Source organism: Danio rerio, chromosome 5 (genome assembly GCF_049306965.1).
Source record: "Danio rerio strain Tuebingen ecotype United States chromosome 5, GRCz12tu, whole genome shotgun sequence".
In the NCBI taxonomy this organism is placed as follows: Eukaryota; Metazoa; Chordata; class Actinopteri; order Cypriniformes; family Danionidae; genus Danio; species Danio rerio.
In genome coordinates this window covers 4,095,001-4,119,399 of record NC_133180.1, presented here as the reverse complement: position 1 = coordinate 4,119,399, position 24,399 = coordinate 4,095,001, and the positions used below count along the sequence as shown (strand labels likewise).

At 38.9% G+C, this 24,399-nt stretch overlaps 1 protein-coding gene across 2 annotated transcripts in view; it reads right to left on the bottom strand.

The window, feature by feature from the left end:
• Window positions 1–11,756: 11,756 nt before the first annotated feature.
• Window positions 11,757–24,399, bottom strand: part of ywhag1 (3-monooxygenase/tryptophan 5-monooxygenase activation protein, gamma polypeptide 1) — a 45,037-nt gene continuing 32,394 nt past the window's right edge. Inside the window, exons 1-2 of one of the 2 annotated variants that reach the window (XM_073949732.1) lie at window positions 15,179–18,104; window positions 11,757–14,459 (exon numbers count right to left, since the gene is read on the bottom strand). In XM_073949732.1, the coding sequence (XP_073805833.1) occupies window positions 13,619–14,122 (504 nt within the window). In that variant the 5' untranslated portion in view covers window positions 14,123–14,459; window positions 15,179–18,104 and the 3' untranslated portion in view covers window positions 11,757–13,618. Of the gene's footprint in view, window positions 14,460–15,178; window positions 18,105–24,399 lie in introns of those variants that run through there. The other variant, NM_213022.2, reaches the window with a different exon arrangement.

The window sequence follows — 24,399 nt, the reverse complement described above, 5'->3', positions numbered from 1 at the left end:
CTCTCACTTCTGCAGATCTATGTGCCCTCCAGAAACTTGCGTTCTGTGAATGAACGTCGCCTCGTGGTTCCATCCCAAAGAGGGAAGAAATCACTTTCCCGAACACTCACGCTCAATCTGCCCAGTTGGTGGAATGAACTCCCTAACTGCATCAGAACAGCAGAGTCACTCGCTGTCTTCAAGAAACCACTAAAAACTCAACTATTTAGTTTCCACTTCCCTTACTAATCTGCAATTGCCTCTCTGGATATACCACTAACTGTACTAAAAAAAAATAAAATAAAATAAAAAAATGACTAATACTTTCCTTCTTCGACTTTACAGACCTGAAACTTGCCTACAGCACTTATTCATTGTTGCTCTTTTAGTTGTGTAAATTGCTTCCTTGTCCTCATTTGTAAGTCGCTTTGCATAAAAGCTTCTGCTAAATGACTAAATGTGAATGTCTATATTAATTTATTAAACAATTCACTTAATATTAAATATATTATTTATATTTTATTAAGTTAAGATGTAAGGACTTGAACGTGAAAACCTTTTTAACCTTTGTGGCTCTCTTTCTCTCTCGCTGCATCTATTCCCTATTTTTTTCCAGTCCTCTAATTCTGCATCCAGACTAAACAGTGTGTATTGAAATAAGCAGAAGGGTTTGGATGCGCACACACAGACACACACACACACTATCAGCTGGTACACGTACTGTAAGTAGGCCAGCTCTCAGAAGACTCTTTTCTCACTCGTCTCACTCGCTCATTTCAATAATATTGATTCCACTGCCAAAATGTTATACACGCAATATGTGGTGCAGTTCATCTGTTATAAACAATAAACAGCGAGAGCACATGTGGTGAATGTGCCAAATGAGAACATAAAAAGAAAATTAGAAAGGACTGAGTGAAAGAACTGATTAAACTCCAACCTGTATGGATAAATATATGATAATATTTCAGTGGAGGTTTGAAGGATGCTTTAATACCCAGGTAGCAAACAATTCTGGCCCAGATTTGGCATAAAGCTGGCACAGCAGGCATTCCTCCGGCACTGGCATACAGCATGTGGGCAAAACATGGCCCGGGTTTAGCAGAGGTGGCACCGTCTTCAGGGAGGCACATAAGACTTGGGTCAGATCAAATGCAGTATTTGGCCCACATGTTCAAAATTGATATGCGGGCCACATAAGTTTGGCCTATCTTGACCCACTTTTAAAATACATTTAAATCATATTTGAGTAAAGCAAAATGCTTCATAGGTTTATTAAATTCATTGCAGTCGTGACACATCAACATATCTGGCCCAGTTTAGACCCAGTTATCGGTTATTAACTTGGCTAAGACTTGGCCCAGATATGGTCCATGTTTGGCCCTTGTATAAAAGCCAGACTTGGTCTAATCATGTACCGTAATTCACTGCAGCATGTGGGCCAAGCAAAAGCTGATGGTGTGGGCCAGAGAAATTTTGCAATGTGGGTAGCTACTTTAAGTAAATACAATAAAGAACTTTCCAGCCTGATCTCACGAGAAAACGTAAGTATTTTACGTTTTGGCAGTTTAGTGGCTGATTCATATGAATTCGTACGAGTTCGGTCGTACGAAATTGTATGATTTTAAAAAGGAGGCGTGACACCTGACCCCACCCCTAAACCCAACCGTCATTGGGGGATGAGCAAATCGTACTAAAACGTACGAATTAGAACTTACGAATTCATACGAATTAGCCACTAAATCAAAAAGTGACGAATTGCCGTGAGATTGTGTTGGAACTTTCAGCTTAAAATATTTCTGAATGTGATGCTTGTCTTGTATGTATCTTTACGCAAACGAACCAGAAATAATCGACTTGAATTTTCAGCTGAGTTTTGGGAATCCATTTTGTTTACTTTTCTTTCTTTCATTTGATATTTGCAGCCTAAAAGAACTAGATTTGTGACAGCCTTTCTCAAAACAAATGACATTATTTGCTTAAATTCTCGTGTTCTGTTGTGAAAATGCAAACTTTTTTTTTCCTTTTTAATCTGTAGAACCATTGGAAACAAAACCATGAGGGACTGATTCACTATTTCCTTTATTAGTATTATTTTTTGGTTAAATTAAGAACGTGCATTTACATATTAGTCATATCATCCTATATTTGAGTGAAATATATTCACATATATGTGAAATTTACTGTATATTCATTTTCTTTTTTGGCTTAGTCCCTTTATCAATCAGAGTTTGCCACAGCGGAATGAACCGTCAACTTATCCAGCACATGTTTTATGCAGCGGATGCCCTTCCAGCTGCAACCCATCACTGGGTAAGTGAAATATATATATATATATTCTAAATGCATTAAATTTCGAACTAAAACTTTTATCTTCTTGTTACATGTATAAACATATGTACATAGAGTTAACACTCACCGGCCACTAAATTAGGTACACCTGTCAGAATGGGGAGGAAAGGTGATTTAAGTGACTTTGAACGTGGTTGTTGGTGCCAGACGGGCTGGTCTGAGTATTTCAGAAGCTGCTGATCTACTGGGTTTTTCATGCACAACCATCTCTAGGGTTTACAGAGAATGGTCCGAAAAAGAGGAAATATCAAGTGAGCGGCAGTTGTTAGCTCAAATGCCTTGTTGATGCCAGAGGTCAGAGGAAAATGGCCAGACTGGCTCCAGCTGATAGAAAGGCAACAGTAACTTAAACAACCACTCATTACAACCAAGGTCTGCAGAAGAACATCTCTGAATGCACAACACGTCCAACCTTGAGGCAGATGGGCTACAGCAGCAGAAGACCACACCGGGTGCCGCTCCTGTCAGCTAAGAACAGGAAACTGAGGCTACAATTCACACAGGCTCACCAAAACTGGACAATAGAAGATTGGAGAAACGTTGCCTGCTCTGATGAGTCTCCATTTCTGCTGTCACATTCGGATGGTCGGGTCAGAATTTGGCATCAGCGACAGAAAGCATGGATCCATCCTGCCTTGTATCAACGGTTCAGACTGGTGGTGGTGGGGGATATTTTTTTTGGCACACTTTGGGCCCATTAGTACCAGTTGAGACTGGTTTCTTGAACATAACAATGAGTTCACTGTACTCAAATGGCCTCCACAGTCACCATTACTCAATCCAGTACAGCACCTTTGGGATGTGGTGGAATGGGAGATTGGCATCATGGATGTGCAGCCGACAAATCTCCAGCAACTGTGTGATGCTATCATGTCAATATGGAGCAAAATCTCTGAGGAATATTTCCAGTAGCTTGTTGAATCTATACAATAAAGAATGAGTGCATGCGGCAGTATATTTAATATTTCACATCATTTCAGCCTATAAAATATTATACATGACATGAAAAAAGTGTGAAAAGAGGACTCAAAAACTTAAATATGTTTTGACATTGAAATAGATGGAAATGTATTTATTACTCATATATTTCAGTCTACGTGACTTCCTTATAGGATTTTATTCACAGGACACAACTAATTTATTTTTAAACAAACATTTTACCTCAAGACACAGAAACAGCCCATCCAAAAGTTGTTGGATCTTTCTGTGGATGTAAAAAAACAACCTCATATTCATCTACATTTATTTCACGTCGTTTTTTGTAAATTAAAAGTATGTTTTAGACCTATTGAGTTAGTTTCGCATTTGTTTGAAATAGGTGCAATATAGAATAGTGATAGTAAACTAAAACGCCACATTCTGTGTTTGATGTGTGCTCTGAGGAGTATAACTTACATTGTAGAACAAAAAGACTTGTAATATTTACCGCAAATACAGTTTAGTTGTTAGAGAGTTCACCATAGGCCTAATAAACTGGAAAACTACAGCGACGGCATGGCAACAGTGATTCTATTGGATGTTGGCTTCGCCATTGCAGCATTTTCATTGGTCCGTCAAATTGTGCATCAAAATAACGCGGTAAGAGAACTTTTATAAATATTCTCCATATTATTGTTGCAGGTAGCGTCGTTATTAATTATTTTCCACCGAAATTAGTTTAAATTTGTTCTCAAACAGTACACTGAAACCGATGATAAACTTTAAATGACATTAGAGTTCGTCAGGTTGGATTTAATGGCGTTTGACTGTGAATGTTCGAGTGACAAGTTTAACGCCACGGTAACGCCCTATTCACACGGGGCTTCAGCGTCAACGCTTGACAGAGGGCGTGTCTGAAGTTGGAGCTGAAATGATCGTCATAGAAGTGTCAGCCAATGAAATTCAGTCAGCAATAGGCCACTGTCTGAGCTGGTGTATTTGCATACAGCGATCTGATTGGCTGACGCTTCCGTCGGCGCTTGAAAAGTTGAGCTGGTCCCAACTTCTGCAGCGAGGAACGCTTCTGAAGCGGCGCCGACGGATCCACAATGCAGTTCGGCAACGCCTGACGTCACCCATTCAAAGTGAATGGGAAGCGTTGACGCTGACGCCCCGTGTGAATAGGGCGTAAGGGTTGTTTTTCATACACTTCATTTTTAAAACAGAATTTGTCGATAATAGACTAGACAAAATCAATCACATGATAAAAATACGAACCATAATGTGATATAGTGTGTGTCGCAACACTATCCGACAGCAACGAATATTCACGTTAGCGTGGTAAACTATATGGAGTTTGAGCATCGATATCGCAATGTGTGCATCCGCGATAGTCAAGACATTCAATGTTGAGGATTATGACCAGAAACTACAGGTCGAGACACTGCAGCAGAACTGGGCCATAATAGAGGGGTTTATCATCTGCATGTGTTTTTAGGGCCTGTGACGGCACTTTAGTTGTGCATAAAGATTAATTTATTAAATTATTTATATGGTGAAGACTATACTGTGATTTTTTACATTTGGTTATTATAAAATTTCTGTAAACATAGTTTATTTTACTTTAATATTTGCTCAATTGTGTTTGTTTATTTATGACTGTAGTTTATGTAAATACTAAATTACATAAAAATATATATATATATTTCACTCCCCTTCAAAATCAACCCAAGTAATGTATTTGCAAATACATCTATTTAACTGAAAAAATAAATAAATCACAATATACGGTTAAAGTCAGAATTATTAGCCCCCCTGAATTATTAATGGATTATTAATATTAAATAATGGAGAGCATATTTTTTCAACACATTTCTAAACATAATAGTTTTAATAACTCATTTCTAGTAACTGATTTATTTTATCTTTATTTAAATAGGCAAGTTATTGTATAATGATGGTTTGTTCTGTAGATTATCGAGAGAAATAAATATAGTTTAAAGGGCGCTAATAATTTTGACCTTAAAAAGGGTTCTAAAAAATTAAAAACCCAAATAAAACAAATAAGACTTTCTACAGAAGAAAAAATATTATCAGACATACTGTGAAAATTTCGTTGCTCTGTTAAACATCATTTAGGAAATATTTAAAAAAGAAAAAAAATTAAAGGGGGGCTAATAAATCTGACTTTAACTGTATATATTTTTTATTTAACAGAGTTAGCAAGCTGTAGCTATGCCTAATTATTTTATTAACCCTTTAACCACCCCACCAGGTAAAAAAAGTTTGGATTTCATTTCCTAACTAATGTCGCTAGTTAACACACCCAGTGCATTGTTTTTTTTCAACACATCCCATAATTTCTAAAATATCAACCCCTACCAAATGGTTGATATGTCGGTGTATGGTTAAAGTACCGGAATTATTATATGCATTATGAAAAATCTGTTTCCCAGGGATGGGTTGCGGCTGGAAGGGCATCCGCTGTGTAAAAACTTGCTGGATAAGTTGCCGGTTCATTCCACTGTGGCGACCCCTGATTAATAAAGGGACTAAGCCGACAAGAAAATGAATGAAAAATCTGAAAATATGAAGTGTAAGACCAATTTATTAAAAAATATTAATAATAAAACATGTTTGAATGCTAAATCATCTTAATATTTTTGAAGTAAGCCATTAATATATTTCAGATTCTCAATCAACATGCTGTCTTGTTTTTAAAATAAAACCAAAATTAAGTGAAGTAGTGCAACAGGATTATTTGTTTACATTTTTTTTTGTAAACCAACAATGCTGTGTGTGCATACCATTAGGGGTGTCAAAATTAATCGTTTCTTCGGTGCACCGCGATGCAGACGCGGACGATTCGGTATCGGTTCAGTAATAATCATAACCCGTTATTACTGACGTCATTTACCTCATATGCGCTCTGTTGCGAGGGAGGCGATTGCGAGTATTTACAACGCTTTAACTACTTAAAATTCATAAACTGTGCACAATTTCAGTGTGTGTTTGCTGGATCAGTCTATCACTGACATTAAAGGGCACCTAGGTTACCCCTTTTTTCAGATTTAATATAAGTCTTTTGCATCTCTAGAATGTGTATATAAAGTTTCAGATCAAAATACCCATCAGATTTTTATTATACCTTTTACAAGATGCTGTTTTATACTGATTTCCAGCAGGGGATGGTTTTGTCGTACTGCGCCTTTAAGACGATTCTTTCCCGCCCACTGTTTCTACATGTCTCCTCCCTCAGCTGCGTCAGACAACAGACAGACTTAAAGGAAGAAGGTCTCACGTAGCGTTTGTGAGATACTACAGTAAGAACTAACCTTTACTAATCAGTATTGTGAAGTTGCATTGATGAGTCACACACAATATCGTTACGAAGCGCGCGCACACACACACACACACACACACACACAGATACACACGCAGGCAGGCAGGCAGACAGACAGAGCGCGCTTAGCTTAGCTAAGGCTAACCTCCAGTGCTGTGTGATATCTGTTATGCTAATGTACAAAATAAACCTGATTTAACTTCCACAAACCGGGATTGAAGCGTCTTCTTTTATAATTGTTCTGTGCTGATGAAGTAAAGCTGAAGTAAAACGCTGTAATTAATTACACACATACTCTGTTTTAAAACACTTTAAACATGTGAAACTCACTCTTAATCACATTTGATGATGATTGCTGATCCTAGCGAACAGAACAGAGCTTTTATTCCCGGTTGCTTTGCGTATGTCTGCCTGGTCTTGTTGACATATACACGTGACTACCGGAACATGTTAATGCGCGCAGCTGTCAATCAATTCGGTGGGCGGGGGGAAATCGCACACCTACGTAATGGTGCGATCGATTTGAAAACAGCTCCAATTGGCCGACCCTTTTTTTTGTAGTTAAATTGAAAAAACAGGACTGGGTGTGTTCATATCACCCCAGTATGACGGTCTATACACTATACCAACACACAGATCTGTCCAAACAGCTTGAAAAGTAGATTTTTTTACCATAGGTGCCCTTTAACAGCAAAAGCCCCTATTTCACTGAGATCGAGAGAATGAAAGTACTCCATTTACATTTACATTTAGTCATTTAGCAGACGCTTTTATCCAAAGCGACTTACATTTCTCTCTCTCTCTCTCACACACACACTGTGGTCCATTTGACCTGCTGGCGTGACTTTTCTTCTCCTCTCGGCTGTTTTACAGCGTTACTTCTGGATACAGAAACGAGCGTGTGTCTGCAGAGTTTTCTCCACCGTGTCTGTCGTGGATCAGCTGTGAGATCGCTGCTGCCGCCTGCCGCTTATCAGTGGCACTCATCTGTGAAGAGCCAATCGCAACCGTTTTTGCTGAGGGTGTGACCAATCAAAGAGGTGTAAGAGAACTAGACAAGGATCAGAAAGCGAGCTGGATATTTATATTTGTTAATATTATTTGCTTATTGCTCGTATTGTTTAAAGGTACAGTTTATATTTCTGACTGTATTAAATGACAAAATTGCATTACAAATAATATATAAATATAAATAAATTCATACATTTAATTCAAGAACTGCTGCTGTGAAGAAAATATAAAACTGTGTATGGAAAGCATCGTCAATGCACCGTGATATCAAATTGAACCGAATCGATGGCATGATAATCGTAACCGAACCTAACCGTGAGACTGGTGTAGGTTTACAGCTCTACAAACCATTATTTAAAACAGTCATTCTTTAAATTACTTTAACAGTCATTAATTAAAACAGGCAAAACATGGTCAATCATTTGGCAAAGCTGGCAGTCAAAGGGTTAAGGCTGATTTATACTTCTGCGTCAAACGCCGGCGTATGCTACGGCGCTGACGCATAGCCCTTCGTCGTGGCCATCGGTGTCACTGACGTGCACCTCTCAAAAATTGTAACTACACGTCGCAACAACGCGTAGCGCAAGCTCTGTGATTGGTCGGCTTGGTAGCGCTGACGAGTCTGGGCGGGACCGAGAGCCGCGCGAATGGCGCGAGCGATTGTTTACAAGTGTGGAGTGCCTTGAAGGAGCTCCGGATGGAAAGTTTTGTTTTGTGTTTACCTCATAGTTAAAGTTGTTGCACGTCCGCCGGTTCCTGCCTCAAAATGAGCGAGTTTGAGCCGCTTGTACATCCAGGAAGTGTTCAGAAAAAGCAAAAAAGCAGCGAAGAAACTCGACACAGAGACACATTTACACCTCACTGCCAACTAGCGTTTTGGAAGTGTTAATGCAGACCGGCAGAGACAGCGCGCAGAAGTATAAATACACAGCCACGCGCGTTGCATGCGCCGTGGGTTACACCGGTCACCTGACGCAGAAGTATAAACCAGGCTTTAATCAGAACAAGCTGTGCATTTTATAAGTGCTGTGCCTACGTAAGACTTTTAGATTGATTTTTCAGATCAGGTTACAATTAGTGATGAAGTTTTGAAGAGTGTGATCAGGTCCTCATGCTACTAGTAGGGTTTTCTGGACTTGCTGGCCTTGCTTCCTTTGTTTGTTGTCATTGATTTCCCATTCTCTGACTTTGACTGACGGTGTAATGTTCACACAAACTCATCTCCCCCTGACCGGATCAATATTAGCTGGTGCTGTAGGATTGAGCTCAGCATGCTTACGTCTGCCCTACTGACTCCATTGTACTCGGATTGCTTACTTTGCACTGAAGTTGGCAGTGCATGTTTGGGAGACTGTACATAAAGGCGCCATTTCACTCCCTTGATAAGCATGTCATTTAAAGGTGCAGTAGGTGATCTGCCACAATGCTAACAGCTTAGCATAAATCTCTGAATCACAGTCCCTCCCCTGCCGTCTAGAGCCACGCCTCCTGAAACACGAGCACCGCAAAAGAACCCTCTCTCATGTGTTAAAGCGACTAGTGCTTGTCCGACGGCGTGCAAGCCAAGCTGACTATGCTATTTCAGAGTGAATATTTAGAGTTGCATGGTAAACAATATAGGGGGAGGCTAAGCGGAATAGCGCTATTTACTTGTGTTTTGTGGTTAAACTACTTAAAATCTACATTATCGATGCTGTAAAAGTCCTCTATGAAACTGAAAATAGTCTTATCAATCTTTTATCGGAAGATTTTAGTGGCTGAACAACACTTCTGTGAAGATATAACCCGTTCGTAACAACAACATCTACTGTTACATCAGCTTTACGTGAAGCTAAAACAGTTTTAAAACAGAACATTACCTGTCTAAGAGAAATCCTTCAGACATGGTGTCATCCTTTCTCCAGCGTGCAAAGGTAACTCCAATATTGATTCAGCTTTTTAAAAAGTTTTGATTCAGCAGGTTTGTACCGATCACGTGTCTGCTCTCTCTCATGAACTTGCGGCAGTCAGCAGAGCTGCGTACAAAAGACTGCGCAGTTGTTCAAATCTGCATTTGCTGACAGACAGTTTGAGCTACTTATCGGAATTATGAGAGATCTCGACCCGACTCTATTTAATTGGATGAACATTTTTTAGTTTTATGCCTTACCCAGAATCTAAAAATACATATAAACATATTTAGATCATTTACTGTAATCATTACTATTAGACTGTGAAGAGACTTTCAACCAGCACAACAACAAATGCTTCTGAAGACAATCACCTACTGCACCTTTAAGATTTAATTTTCAGACATACAGAACTTTCTCACAAAGTAATCACCTGTTAAAAAGTTATGCATTTTGCATCAAGTTTTACTGTTTTAATTAATGTATTGATGATTTGTGCCAGTGATTAACACTTTTTAGTATAGGGGAAATACAAAGTAGTGTTGTATAAGCTATTTGAAAAATTGGAATAATGAAATTTGTTATGATTTTTGAATGAAATCGCTATGAAATATTTTTTTTATCATGACGAGACAATAAGATCAACTCTAATCCTCACATGAACCTACAGAAATCTTTTTGATTTGCTAATTAGTTATTATTAGTGTTTGCTTAATTATCATAATGGTATTTTAAATGTAAAAAATATTTTAAAACTTAACAAAACTTAAAAATTTAAAACAATTTTAAACTAGCTTTCAACTAGTGAGGTTTTGAAATCAATGAATGCAAATAATCTGATTATTTCTTAGACTATAATCGTACAACCAAAATTTATAATCGTTGCATCTCTATTCATACCGCAATATGAATCACAGCAAAAGAAAACATTGCAATGTCAGATTTTTCCAATATCGTGCAGCCCTATAGTTCTAATTAAAAAAATATATATTTTTGCAGGATTTGGAGATTAATTTAGGATTTATTTTTATTGGAATTTTCCAGGATTTTCTTTAGGATTTTACAGGATTTATTTTAATTAGAAATATACTGAAAGTAAAAATTTTGCACTACTTCATTCATTTATTCATTCATTTTCTTTTCAGCTTAGTAACTTTATTCATCAGGGGTCGCCACAGCGGAATGAACCGCCAACTTATCCAGCATATGTTTTACACAGCGGATGCCCTTCCAGCTGCAACCCAGTACTGGGAAATGCACTACTTCAGTTCACTCTAATCAATTCTTGCTAAATATAAATGTATCATGACATCAACAAATGGTATCATGGTTTCCACATATGGATCTAAATATGAAGCAGCAATATAGCAAACAATAAGAAATTTCCTATTAGAAAGAGCTTTGAATCAAAGAAATAAATGGTAACACTTTACAATAAGGTTCATTAGTTAATGCATTTACTAACATGAACTAATCATGAACAACACATGTACAGCATTTATTAATCATAATTGAACGTATACTAATGCATTGTTAAACATCCAAGTCCATGCTTGTTAACATTAGTTAATGCACCTTGAGTTAACATGAACTAACAATGAACTACTGTATTTTCATTAATTAATGTTAACTAACATGAACACATACTGTAGTAGATGTATTGTTCATTATTTGTTCATGTTAGTAAATGCATTAATTAACATTAACTAATGAACCTTATTGTAAAGTGTGACCAAATAAATAAGATTTCATGCACGCTATAACATAGAATATAGCTATTTTGAATTGTAATAATATTTCATAATATTACCGTTTTTACCATAATTTTGATCAGCCCTGATGTTGAGCAAAAGAGATTTATCACAATAACCAGATTTATTTCAGACTACTGACTTTAAATAGATTCTTAAATATCATTTTCACGCTTAATGTACATTTACAAATTTATGCCATCTCTCTGTAAATGTTTAATCAAATACCTTTGAAAACCCACTTCTCCCCAATGAACTTTAAACTAAAGCAGAACTGCTGGCTCTAACTGTGTGGCAGATGCTAGTATTAAGCAAAGCATTAGCAGAGACAGCCTTCAGCCATCTAGGAGATGGCACGGGACGGCACAGAATGGGAGGGGAAACAGAAACAGGAGCTCAAACAGTGTTGTTCACGATCATCTGACTACTAAACCAAGCATTGGGCCATCGGACTGGATGTTTATTATGTTTTCAATGATGATGTTCAGAGGAAATGACTCATTGACATTGAAATGGTGGTTAGAAGAGCACAGTCATGTTTTTATTTCATTTATTTTTTTATCATTATTATTATCATTATGTTTATTTTGTGCAACTGCTACATGACTCACATTTAAGATACCAGTAGACGAGGAAAAAGAAAGAGACCAGAAATCAAAAGAATAGGCGATGAGTGAATCAGAAGCAGATTCTGAGGAGGAAAGAAAAACAAACACTGATTTTACAGCAAATCTTAAATATCTCACAGCAGAATTTGACAGAAGAAAGCACAGAAAAGGAAAAAGCCATTTTAAGAACAACATTAATTAACAATTAACCGTAAAAAAAAAACACCAAGTGTGGTGTTTTCTCTTTCTTTTTTTTTTGTTTTGTTTATTAAAAACCAAATACAAGAACCGCATGTCACTAGAGCAACATCCATAACAGATTAATTCATGGTAACCACGCACTGTTTTGGTATAGCATACTTCAGCAAGGAAAAAAACATAATAATAATAAGAAAAAAAATCATAACCATCCAATAAAAAGTGATAAATAGAAAATAATCAGATTCAATTCTCATTATTCGTTCATATGAATACATAACATCTACAGTGTTTAAAGTGAATAAAGTCAAGCTATGGTATATAAATACATCACCAGCATGCACAATATCGTATTATCAAGAATATTGGAGCTGTAATCGTCCAACACTGAGAAACAGTATAATAGGAAGTGCATTTCATGAGAATTACAAAATCAACAAAAGCTAATTAATGCCGGTGCACTGTCAAAAACTTGCAAAAATAAATTAAAATCATCAAAATAGTCTATGGTACCAGTAATATTAACTGAGTGTATCAATGCACTATGCATTGCTTTAATTTTAAAGTGGTCATTACGCATTGGGATTTAGTTGTTTGCACTTTCTTTTAGTTAGTTTTGCTATTATCGGCTATATTTTTTTAATGCCTGTACCACTTGATTATTTCGTCAATATTATTTAGAACTACTCTTCAACGCATTAAATGTACAATGTAGGTCAGGCCCGACACAATATTAAATTTCCATACTAATAATGATAATAATAACGATTGCAAGCATAGTTAATTTCGTCGAGAGTTTTTAGCATTGGATTGAGAATGTAATTGGGGTAGTCATAACTTATTTTTGCACACCTAATCAACATTACTGTAAAACAGTAGTTCAGTGTAGTGAGATGCATACGATGTGTATCATAAATGGCACAAATAATCAGTTCGACATAATAAACGACTTGTAAATATTAGTGGGTGCATTTCGGAATCCCTATGAACGGATATCAAAGACAAAAACACGACCGTTGACGCTCAGTGCAGCCTGTTTGCAAATTCCTATTTTTGCGAGGCGATAACATTCAAGTTTTCACTTATATTTTTTTCTTTTTTTTTTTTTACCTTAAGCCAACCCTCGAAGTACTCCTTACTCCAAATGTAAATTAATATAAGCAGCTCCGCTTCGTATTTCACTACAAGAACAGTCACTATGCCAGTGTTTGGGTGTATCGTAACCCTTTTTTCAGCCTTTTTGAGCAGACCGACGTACTGACCAGACTTTTTCCTCAAAGTAAACGTCACAGAAGGAGAGTTTATTTTATTTTAATCTTTAAAACTACTTCTTAATTTTGATTTGAGGCATACCATTCGATTAATCTCGCTTTATCTGTTATAATTTAGTGGAAATCAAAGAAAACTGCGCTGCTTTACTTATCAGCAAACATAGCTGACACAGTTCCATCATGCCTCCCTTTTGTGAAATTTTTTTTGTTTGTTTTTCTTCGTAGTGTGAGCACGCGTGTTTTATGTTACGGCTGAGAGGAAAAGGGTCTCGAAAGATCTTCGCTTTTCTTCAACGCTCTAATTGTTGCCTTCGCCTCCCTCGTCGTCTTGTTGATCGCTCGTCCAGAGCGTCAAGTTGTCTCGCAGGAGCTGCATGATGAGGGTCGAGTCTTTGTAGGAGTCTTCGTTCAGGGTGTCCAATTCGGCGATCGCGTCATCAAATGCCGTCTTGGCCAGATGGCAGGCTTGTTCGGGTGCGTTTTGGATCTCGTAGTAGAAGACGGAGTAATTGAGCGCCAGACCCAGGCGAATGGGGTGCGTAGGCTGCATGTGCTCTTTGCTGATCTCATGAGCCTCGCTGTAGGATTTCTCTGAAGACTCCACCACCGCGGCTCGCTTTTCCCCTGTCGCCACCTCCGCCAGGTAACGATAGTAGTCGCCTTTCATCTTCAGGTAGAAGACTTTGCTCTCGTGTTGGGTCTCGCCGCAGTTCTTGATCAGGAAGTTGTCGAGGAGGTTGAGCACGTCTTGGCACACGGTCTCCAGCTCCTTCTCGATCTTCTCACGATAAGCGCGGACCATTTCAATTTTCTTCTCATTGCCGTCCGCTGAGGTCTTCTGCTCGATGCTGGAAATGACGCGCCAGGAGGAACGGCGTGCTCCCACTACGTTCTTGTAGGCCACCGAGAGCAGGTTCCTCTCCTCGTTGGACAGGGCTTCGTTCAGCTCTGTCACCTAAAGAGATGGAGAGAAGATAAAGAAGTTACTTTAAAGAGCACCTATTAGGGCTTCACGATGTTGGGAAAGTCTGACATTGCCGTATTTTGTTTTGCTGCAATATATATCGATATGAACTAATGATTTGAATAGCTCTATTTGGAAAGATTTCATTCATTTAGATCGACTGGGACGATCAAGTCTTACCGTACGTTCACACCGAAAGCGGCGAGAGCGTCAAAGTAGCCGGAAGTCATTCATTTTCAATGAGAGCCAGCGGCGATGCGCGGCGCGTCTTCGCCGGCGTGAGCGTCGAGGAGAGTTGAAATGAAGTCAACTTTATGGTAATGAGCTATGACGCGGTTCGGCGGCAAGCAATCAGAATGAAGACGTCCATCGCTTAATAGCAGTTCAGAGAACACAGACCTGTGAACTTTGGTTCCGACCACAGTTGTTCCCAAGGGTTTGATTATTGCGGTCGCCGGATTTCCAATTATTTGCAATTTTTTCCTACAGGAACATGCATTAAATAAGTTACTGGCGAGTTACTGATGTTCATTAATGTTATATAAATTCATCTTAAAAAAGTGGGAATCTCACGCGATGTGACAGTACAAAACAGTACTGCTGCTTCATAATATTTCAGACATAAGGACATATTGAATAAATAGAGCAAAGCCACACCACACGCAACTTGATCTTCCATTGTTGTATGAATTTGATAAGAAGTGCGCAACATTTTCACGCTAGAAACATGTTTTATGCAGGAATGTAACTGATATGCTGCAACGGCTCCTTTAAATATGAGATCAATGTAGCGAGTTTTGACGCTCTCGCCGCAGAAGCTGAAGGCAGAGAGCGTTATCGCCAGGGCGGCCAGAGCGACCTTGGACGCTCTCGCCGCTTTCGGTGTGAACGTACGGTTATTCTGTGCAGTGCATCTGCAGAAATTATAATAAATTTCAAGCAAAAATAAATAAATAAACAGTATTTTACATTTTTTGGGGGGATTCTAACAGTATTCAAGCACAGAAATGAAGCACAAAAATACAAAATAACACAGACATCATTGTATAAATCATTTTAAACAATAATAATATCTTTATCCTTTAATTTTTTAATTTTGCAATGTGATTATTACAGATACACACAGTTGCGATATCAATGCTCAAACGATATATTGTTCAGTCCTAGCACCTATAATGCAAAATCAACTACAAAAACAATTTGCATACTGACCTCCGGGAAAACTCCAGATCATAGATATATGTGTGTATGTGTAATTCTCTGGCTCTGGATGGCCACAGTCTTCCACTGCAGCTTGGTCCCGCATTCATTTCAAAGGAGCGCTACCCTGTACTAAAATGGCTTCTCTATTGACGCATTCCTTCTAATAGGCAACAACAGGGTCGGCGACATCTATAATATATATATCTCGAAACCAGCCGGCCCCCGCAGATTGGGCCAAATGCTTACCATTTACTATAATAATTATTATTATTACTATTATTATCATAATCATAATATTCACATCTTGCAAGAGGTAAAAAGCTGCCTGTATGTAAAAACAATACATATTAAAAAATAAATAAATAAAAATAAGAAACTGACGACCCACATTTAAAAAATAGTCCGGCCCTTCTGGCATTTGCCCAATCCGCCCCTGCTCCAGTTAACACTGTAGGCCTACCCGGAATGTGCACGCGCAGATTTTTAGCCCATCATTAATTCTGTTTATTTACTTGAGTAAATGTGTGTAAATCTATATTTATTCAGTTTTTAATTAATTTCAGTACTATTATTGACTAATATAAAAATGTTCATCTGATTTACGTACAATGCGGTTTGTACAGTAATATTTTCTGTCTTTTACTAGATATATTATATAACAAACTTGCTTTGTTTACCAAATAAAGTGAATCTAATTGGATTTGCATTTTAAACATTACATAAAAGTTAAAAAGCTATAATTTTTTATTTCATATATTAAGGTTTTAGTTATGATCCTCCCAAAATAATTCCACAGAAATCCGCAGACTTTTACCAAAATTCTCAGCAGAAATGGCAAAAAAACGTGCGCAGATGCCCTACTGATAAGCAATAAAATGTGCCATAATTTTATTTGGTAGAATGAATGTAATGTTCAGAAAAAGCGGAGTTTCTGGATTTTGATGATGTCTGCTTAAGCATTGCTGGTGTCACCGACTCGGTCCCAGTCATTCCCCTCGCTGGCCAGCAGAGGTCACCATCCTCGGACTATTAACCATTACGTCATCCACTTACACTGATAGCCTACACACCTGAAGCGCATTCACTTGATCACCCACGCTCACGCTTATAAGCAGCAAACACACTCACTCTTGGCGAAGTCTTGTTCTGCCCCGGCTAACACTACTGAGCATTTCTCTACACTGCCTGCTTTCCCGTTGCTTACCTTACCTTACCTTGCCTTGTTCCTCGTCCTGCCAGCCACCTGCTTTGTACCTCTGCCTGATTACCGACTTTGATCCAAGCCGCTTGCCTTGATCTCTAGCCTGAACACCGACCTTGATATTCGCTGCCTGCCTCAGACCCATGCCTGAACATTCAAACTGTGATTACCTGCCGACAACCCTGCAACGCAACACCATTGTGTTTGATGTGAGTTCGCACATGCATTACATCTGTGTGCTTGTCTTTATTAAACTGTGTTTAATAAATATACTGCAAATGAAACCCTCTGTGTAAGCACCTTCGTTACAGCTGGATCAACTAAAAGCACACCAATTCAAAATTTACAGCCTCAACCTTAAGCGACAGCTGTTTTATTCAGTATTGGGTCACTTGCAGTATAATCCCTTTGCTATTGCAAATGCTTTATTTTAATGCATGTAAAAAAAAGCTATTTTATGAAGTGAACGCAATGAGTTATTCAAAATAATTTTGCCAGAAAAAATTGGATTTTATCATATGCAAATTCAATATATTTTGTGTAATACAGCTTTTGTATGTTTGGTTGGTTATTAATGTATTTGTCATACTTGCATTTAGTTGCGTTTTTGCCCTAAGATGTTTACATTTGCATGGCAATTTTAGTTATAAAGCACTCTAATGCTGATAATAATTTGAAATGTGTTTTCATTTGATATAATTAATGCATCTACTTAATATTTAATAACAATTGTGAATAGCACTATACTAGTAGAATTGAATTGAACTCCGAGTCAAGTTCAGCTTTTTCTTATTGGCCAATTAAATTGGATTAGTCAAACAGTTTACGTAAATATCATTTAAAGGGTCACGAAACACCAAAACACATGTTTTGAGCTGTTGACAGTCGTATATGTGTCCCACACTGCTATAAACACTATTAGGACACCTATATTTCACTAAAAAGTGTAAATTGGTGGTTTTTGCGTTATTTCAAGCAAATTCGTACTTCCGGTTTGAAACGAATTTTTGAAGCTGCGTCACGGTCATGACATAATAGCCTGTATTCCAGCGTGCAGACTGAACGTCTGTGCCAGAGTGTGTCTTATTACGTCTTACAGTGTGATGCATTAATGCATGAGTAAGGCTTGGTTCAAACCAATCAGCGCGCTCTATTGTGCAACTTCATTAATATTTATTACTGTCACAGTGTTTAGACGACACTCACACCACGCTGTGTTGGCAAAAAAAGCGTAAAGTGTTGCTTTTATAGTTTGCTGCAGTTAAGTTTCGTTTTCATTTTCTCTTCTGTGAGAAATCATCTGGAGTCACGTGTGGATTAACAGTTTACGCGACGCTTGACAACAATAACAGAATAACTGCAGAGATTATGGCTGGTTCTCAATATGCGTCTTCAGCAGTCTTTGTGTTCTCCTGCAATGTCATCTTCAGCTGCCAAAGTTCAGTTCCAATGCTCAAGACTGCAAGAACAGAGGTAGCGTGAAACTTCCCGGATGTGTTCTTGATATCGAGGATGCACCGATCTCGCTATGGAAGTCCCAGAAGTCATTACGACTGGAGGTGGAAAGCGCAGCATTTTATTTAGATTTATTATTTAAGTTCAGAGATATCACTTATTTACCTTAGGAGTTTCCCTAAATGAAACGGTGATCAATAAAGGAATAAACACATTAAAGGTGTTTGTTTGCTGAAAATCGTATTGAAATCTGTTTTATTTATATTGTGCAGAGTATACAGGGTCCCCGCAGGTCCTTAAAAAGTCTTGAAATGTCTTAAATAAAATTTTCGATTTTTAAGGTCTAAAAATGTCTTGAATTCTGTAATTTTCCATAAGGAGGGCTTAAATTTCATGTCCGACTCGTCTTTTTTATTTATTGTTTTCAACCGCTATTTGACCAGCGCAACATTTGGGGGGAGCACTTTGTGGGTGCAACCTGCATCATTTCATAGGTGACATACGAGTAAGTGATTGAATGCGTTGCGTTGATACTTCGCCACCACGGCATTTTGCGAAATCGCAAGCATGGGCAAATGTTTGTTTGATACCAATTGGTTGGAGGACGAAAAGTATCGGGGGTGGCTAAAGAAAACAGCCAGTAATCATGAAGGGAGGTGTACTTTATCTAAAAAGACGATAAAACTGGGGACAATGGGCCGCAAAGCGCTCGATTCACACATGAAAGCAGAGAAGCACAAAAAGCATGTGTAGTCGCAGGCAAGTAGTTTGCCCATAAGTATGTTCTCATCGAGCACTTCGACCTCAGCCTTCCACAAGGCCGTCCACTTCAAGCAATGCCTTCAGCAGCTTTGCGAATATAGTTCCATTTAAAGGCTGATTTATACTTCTGCGTCAAACACCGGCGTATGCTACGGCGCTGACGCATAGCCCATCGCCGTGGCCGTCGCCGTCACTGACGTGCACCTCTCAAAAATTGTAACTACACGTTGCAACAACGCGTAGCGCAAACTCTGTGATTGGTCGGCTTGCTAGCGCCGGCGAGTCTGGGCGGGACCGAGAGCCGCGCGAATGGCGCGAGCGATTGTTTACAAGTGTGGAGTCCCGTGAAGGAGCTCCGGATGGAAAGTTTTGTTCTGTGTTTACCTCATGGTTAAAGTTGTTGCACGTCCGCCGGTTCCTGCATCAAAATGAGCAAGTTTGAGTCACTTGTACATCCAGGAAGTGTTCAGAATAGCAAAACAGAAGCGAAGAAACTCGACACAGAGGAACATTTACACCTCACTGCCCACTAGCGTTTCGGAAGTGTTAATGCAGACCAACGGAGACAGCGCGCAGAAGTATAAATGCACAGCCACGCACGTTGCCTGCGCCGTGAGTAGCGCCGGTCACTTGACGCAGAAGTATAAACCAGGCTTAAGGCCGAAATACTGTGGGTATTTCAAACCGTAAGCCGCCACCACTCGTACACCTCAAATAAGGATGTCCATCTAGTTTTTCAAGCAATGTTCCCTGACTCAGAGTCTGCGAGTAGGTTCACATGTGGAAGAGACAAAACAGTATGTTTAGCACGATGTGGTGTTGCCCCATACCTAAAGAAGAAACTCATTTCACGAGCAAACAAGGACGCTTTCATCATAATGTTCGATGAGTCCATGAACGCAGCAACGAAGACTTAGACTTGCACTTTTAACGTTGGTCAACTGACGAGACCGGTACCCTGTTGTTAGGGTTGTAAGGTCAATCAGCACTCGGCATAACAGTTTTTGCGTCCCTTTGACCTGTCTTGAGCGTGGCTCTGGTGAGTTGTGCCACGCTAATGCTTGACCACATCATTCTGTGTTGACACACTGAACATTTTCCTGTTTTTATTTTTTTTTTTTTTAGGTAAAGTCTTAAATGTTCATTTTGTGAAGTTTATGTATAAACAAACTTCGAGAGGATCACGTGCTTATGATTGCTAGCAGCTGACCCGCATTATCTAATTCATTATGATCCAATCAGATGACTCCTAAACTACTATAAATACCCTGGGGTTCATTCCATTGATTCGTTTTAAAGAGTCCCCCCTTCCACCCCTACTCCTCCTTCTTAGACGGGTGACACGGTGGCCCAGTGCGTAGCACTGTCGCCTCACAGCAAGAATGTCTCTAGTTCCTGGCTTTACCAAAACTAGCAGACATTTCTGTGTGGAGTTTGCACTTCTCCCCGTGCTCACGTGGGTTTCCCCCGGGTTCCCCGGTTTCCTCCCACCGCCTAAAAACATGCAATTAAGTCAATTGAACAATCCAAATTGTCAACATAGACACGCTTCTAGTTCGTAATTTAATTTTAAGAGCCTTCACTTGCTGCAGCAGGGGAGTTCTCGAGATCTACCTGACCTCAAACTCCCCTCCCGCCTTGCAACAGGGGGGAAGCCCTGGGCTCAAGGATCTCATGAGCTCAGGGCTCTCTCCCGGGACAGCATGCCAAACAAGCTTTATAATCAATCATCAGCTAAGTGTGAACTCTTGAAAGAGGACTTAAAAAGGTCTTAAAAGGTGCAGGTCTTAAAAAATGTGCAGATACCCTGGTATATTTACAATTTTTTAATGAAAAGTATATATTTTGAAAAGAAGAAAAAAACACTCAATCGCAGTATGAATGCTGTAATGTTTGAATAATTGACCATTTAAAACGCGTGAAGGTCACGTGACCATCAGGAAGAACACTTCATTTCTCAAAGGACGCGTTCTCTGCCCTCGTGGTCTCCTGACTTCGTTCTTCCAAGGATACCTGGCAAGACCGGTCTCCACAAGAACGCAAGTCCGTTCTCTTCGTTCTTGGAATTTAGAAACAGCCTATGTGATAAAGTGCTGAGCTGTGAACTGTAATTCACAATGTCCTTGTGTGAGTCATGGTGCCATTGGAGCAACCAGTTCAAGTAAGCTTCAGTGTGATGATTTGCCAAATGCCTATTTATGGACATGGCATCTTCATTGTTGGTTTTCAGCATGTGTAGGCTGGGAGCGCTGTAGTAAATCTATTCATAGACGACTGGCAGGGTTTCAGAACGCAAGATCCCTTTGCACCAACACTCCACTTGCTTTTGTTTAAAAACACATTTACTGTCATGTCATTTTTGTGGGTGACATAGTGAAAAGTGAGCCTACACATTCCTTCCAAAGATTTGGCCGAATGAAAGCAGCGCGGTGATGTTTTGATTTAACAGCCTGGCAGTGGGCGGATGAGCTGTACCTTCTGCCTCTCTCTTTAAAAAAATTAATAAAATATAGTGTACACCACCTGACAAAATCTTGACGCCTATCCAAGTTTTGGGAACAACAAATAACTTCTAGTTGATCATTTGGTATCAGAAGTGGCTTATATGAAAGGTAAAGGCCTCTAGATTAGGCTTAATTTACCACAATAAAATATGATCATGCTTTGAGTATTTATTATTTCATTAGGACAGTAAGCTAAAGTCTTGTTACTGAACTGAAATAATGTCCAGTATAGAATATAAAGTCCTGCTGCAGTGGAGACAGAATGAATATTGTGTGTGACTCCATCATGAGCTTGGAGGACTGCATCCATACATCTCTGCACTGACTCAAATCACTGATTAATAAAGTCATCTGGAATGAAGAAGAAAGCATTCCTGCAGGACTCCCAGAGCTCATCAAGACTCTTTGTGTTCATCTTCAACGCCTCCTCCTCCATCTTACTCAATAATGTTCATGTCTGGTGACTGGGCTGGCCAATCCTGGAGCAGCTTGACCTTCTCTGCTTTCAGCAGCTTTGATGTGGAGGCTGAAGTATGAGAAGGAGCGCTATCCTGCTGGAGAATTGTCCCTCTCCTGTGCTTTGTAATGTAACGGCCAGCACAAATGTCTTGATGCCTCAGGCTGTTGATGTTGATCATCCACTCTGCAGATCTCTCGCACACCCCCATACTGAATGTTACCCCAAACCATGATTTGTCCTTTAAAAACTTGACTGATTTCTGTGAGAATCTTGGCTCCATGCTGGTTCCAGTAGGTCTTCTGCAGTATTGGTGATAATTGGGATGCAGCTCCACTTCAATCTACCTTCTGACACTTTTCCAAATGATCAACTAGAAGTCAAGATATTATCTGTTGCTCTTATAACTGCGATCTACGACAAAACTTTTGTCAGGTAGTGTATTTTTTTAAATACTGTAAATACTGTACATATCTACAAAAGATTTGTTAGCCTTTTTGCTAAATTGGTGTAGAAATAGAGCCATTTTTTTGTGGCTGAATTTAGGTTACCTGGTGAAGTGATTGTGGAACCACTGGTGCTGTTGTATAAGGAATTGTAACCCTGTTTTGTAACAAAATGGCTTTTTAAAATATTTTTGTTTTATTTCGGCAAGAATAAAAGCAGTTTTTAATTTTTTGAATACCATTTTAAGGTCAACATTATTAGCCCCTTTAAGCTATGTATTTTTCCCAATAGTCTACAGAACAAACCATCATTATACAATAACTTGCCTAATTACCCTAACCTGCCTAGTTAACCTAATTAACCTAGTTAAGCCTTCAAATATCTCTTTAAGCTGTGTAGAAGTGTCAAATATTATTCACAGTCATCATGGCAAAGATAAATGAATCAGTTATTGGAGATGAGTTATTAAAACTATTATGATTAGAAATGTTCTGAAAAAAAAATCTCTCTGTTGAACAGAAATTGGGGAAAAAATAAACAAGCAGTGTAATAATTCAGGGGGGCTAATAATTCTGCCTTCAACTGTATGTATTGCCAAACCATTTGTGATGACTGACATTAAACGCGTGAAATTAAAATGAAAACAATTTTAGATGTTCGCTTTAAGGATATCTATAAGCTAGTGTGCTCCAAAACAGTGACACAATTTGCGTTCGGGAAGATATAAACCTGATATAAACTGCATCCTTGCAGTTTGTCACTTCCACCTAAATTGATCAATGTTTAGATTTTACGTCACCTCATCCTTCAGATCAAATCTTCTGACCAATCAAATGCTCTCTAGTTTCTGACATGCCCCTTCTCATGTGTTTTTCATTTGAGTGACTTGAGCTTAACCCTTTTTACTGGCAGATCTCTGATAAAAGCAAAACGCTATTGGCTGTTTTTTTAAGGGGAGGAGCTACAGTATGTCCCACCCTCTCCACATTACATCCAACACCAAATAAAATCAAGTGGTGCTCGCTGCAGAGCCATTTGAGGAGAGCTGAGCTCCAGCGAGGGGGAGCTTAAGCTTGAGCTCCACCTTTTTTGCACTTCTTCTACGAGTGACGTCACTGGGGGTTGGGGTTAGGGGTGGGGTTGGTGTACGCATTAAAACAGCTTACAGGAGGAGGAGCGACAGCTCATGCTCCCCCTCGCTGAAGCTCAGCTCTCCTCAAATGGCTCTGCAGCGAGCACCCTCTCAATAAAATGCACATTTCCAAGCACTTCATGGGACCTTTAAACAAAACATGAAAATGACACTTATAATGAAGGTAAAATAATAATTGTATAGTATATTTAACAAGCAACAGTCTCTCTCTATACCTCTCACGCGCTCTGTATCTCTCTCTCTCTCTCTCAGACACAAATTCCTGTATTCTTTGGAGAAGATTCATGATTTGCTGCATTTTTGCTTTATCGTTCTCTTTATACATCATCATACAAAATGCATACAAATATGCAAAGCAGTTTGGATCATTCTTAACTTTGTAACAGTGCACCCAAACATGCAAACTCCACACAGAAATGCTAACTGGCCCATCCGGGAATCAAACCAGTGACCTTCTTGCTGTGAGGCGACAGTGCTAACCACTGAGCCACCGTGTCACCTCAAAATACAGTGTTATTTATAATTAGTATTTAATAATTAATGCTTTTCAATCAAAATAACTTCCTCTTCTCTGATTGGTATTTCTTAGCATGTGTGCATGTGGTATTTATCATGCAACTTGTCACTTGCATGAGATCCACCAACAGAAATCTAAATAATTTCCCATGAACATATCAACCTTTGTGCTGCACTTATTTTTTTTTTTCTGTTTGATTTGGATATTTGGCTATACATCAACAGGAAAGAATTGCCTATTGCAACTTCCATGTCACGCAGACTTCAGATACACACTCACTCTTAAACACACACACAATCAGTTTCCTGCACCAGTACAGTTCCACTACTAATCACATATTCTAGAACTTCCATCTTTCATATCAAGCATTAAACAACCAGTGATTGAAAGAGAGAGAAGCTGAACCATGCAACACA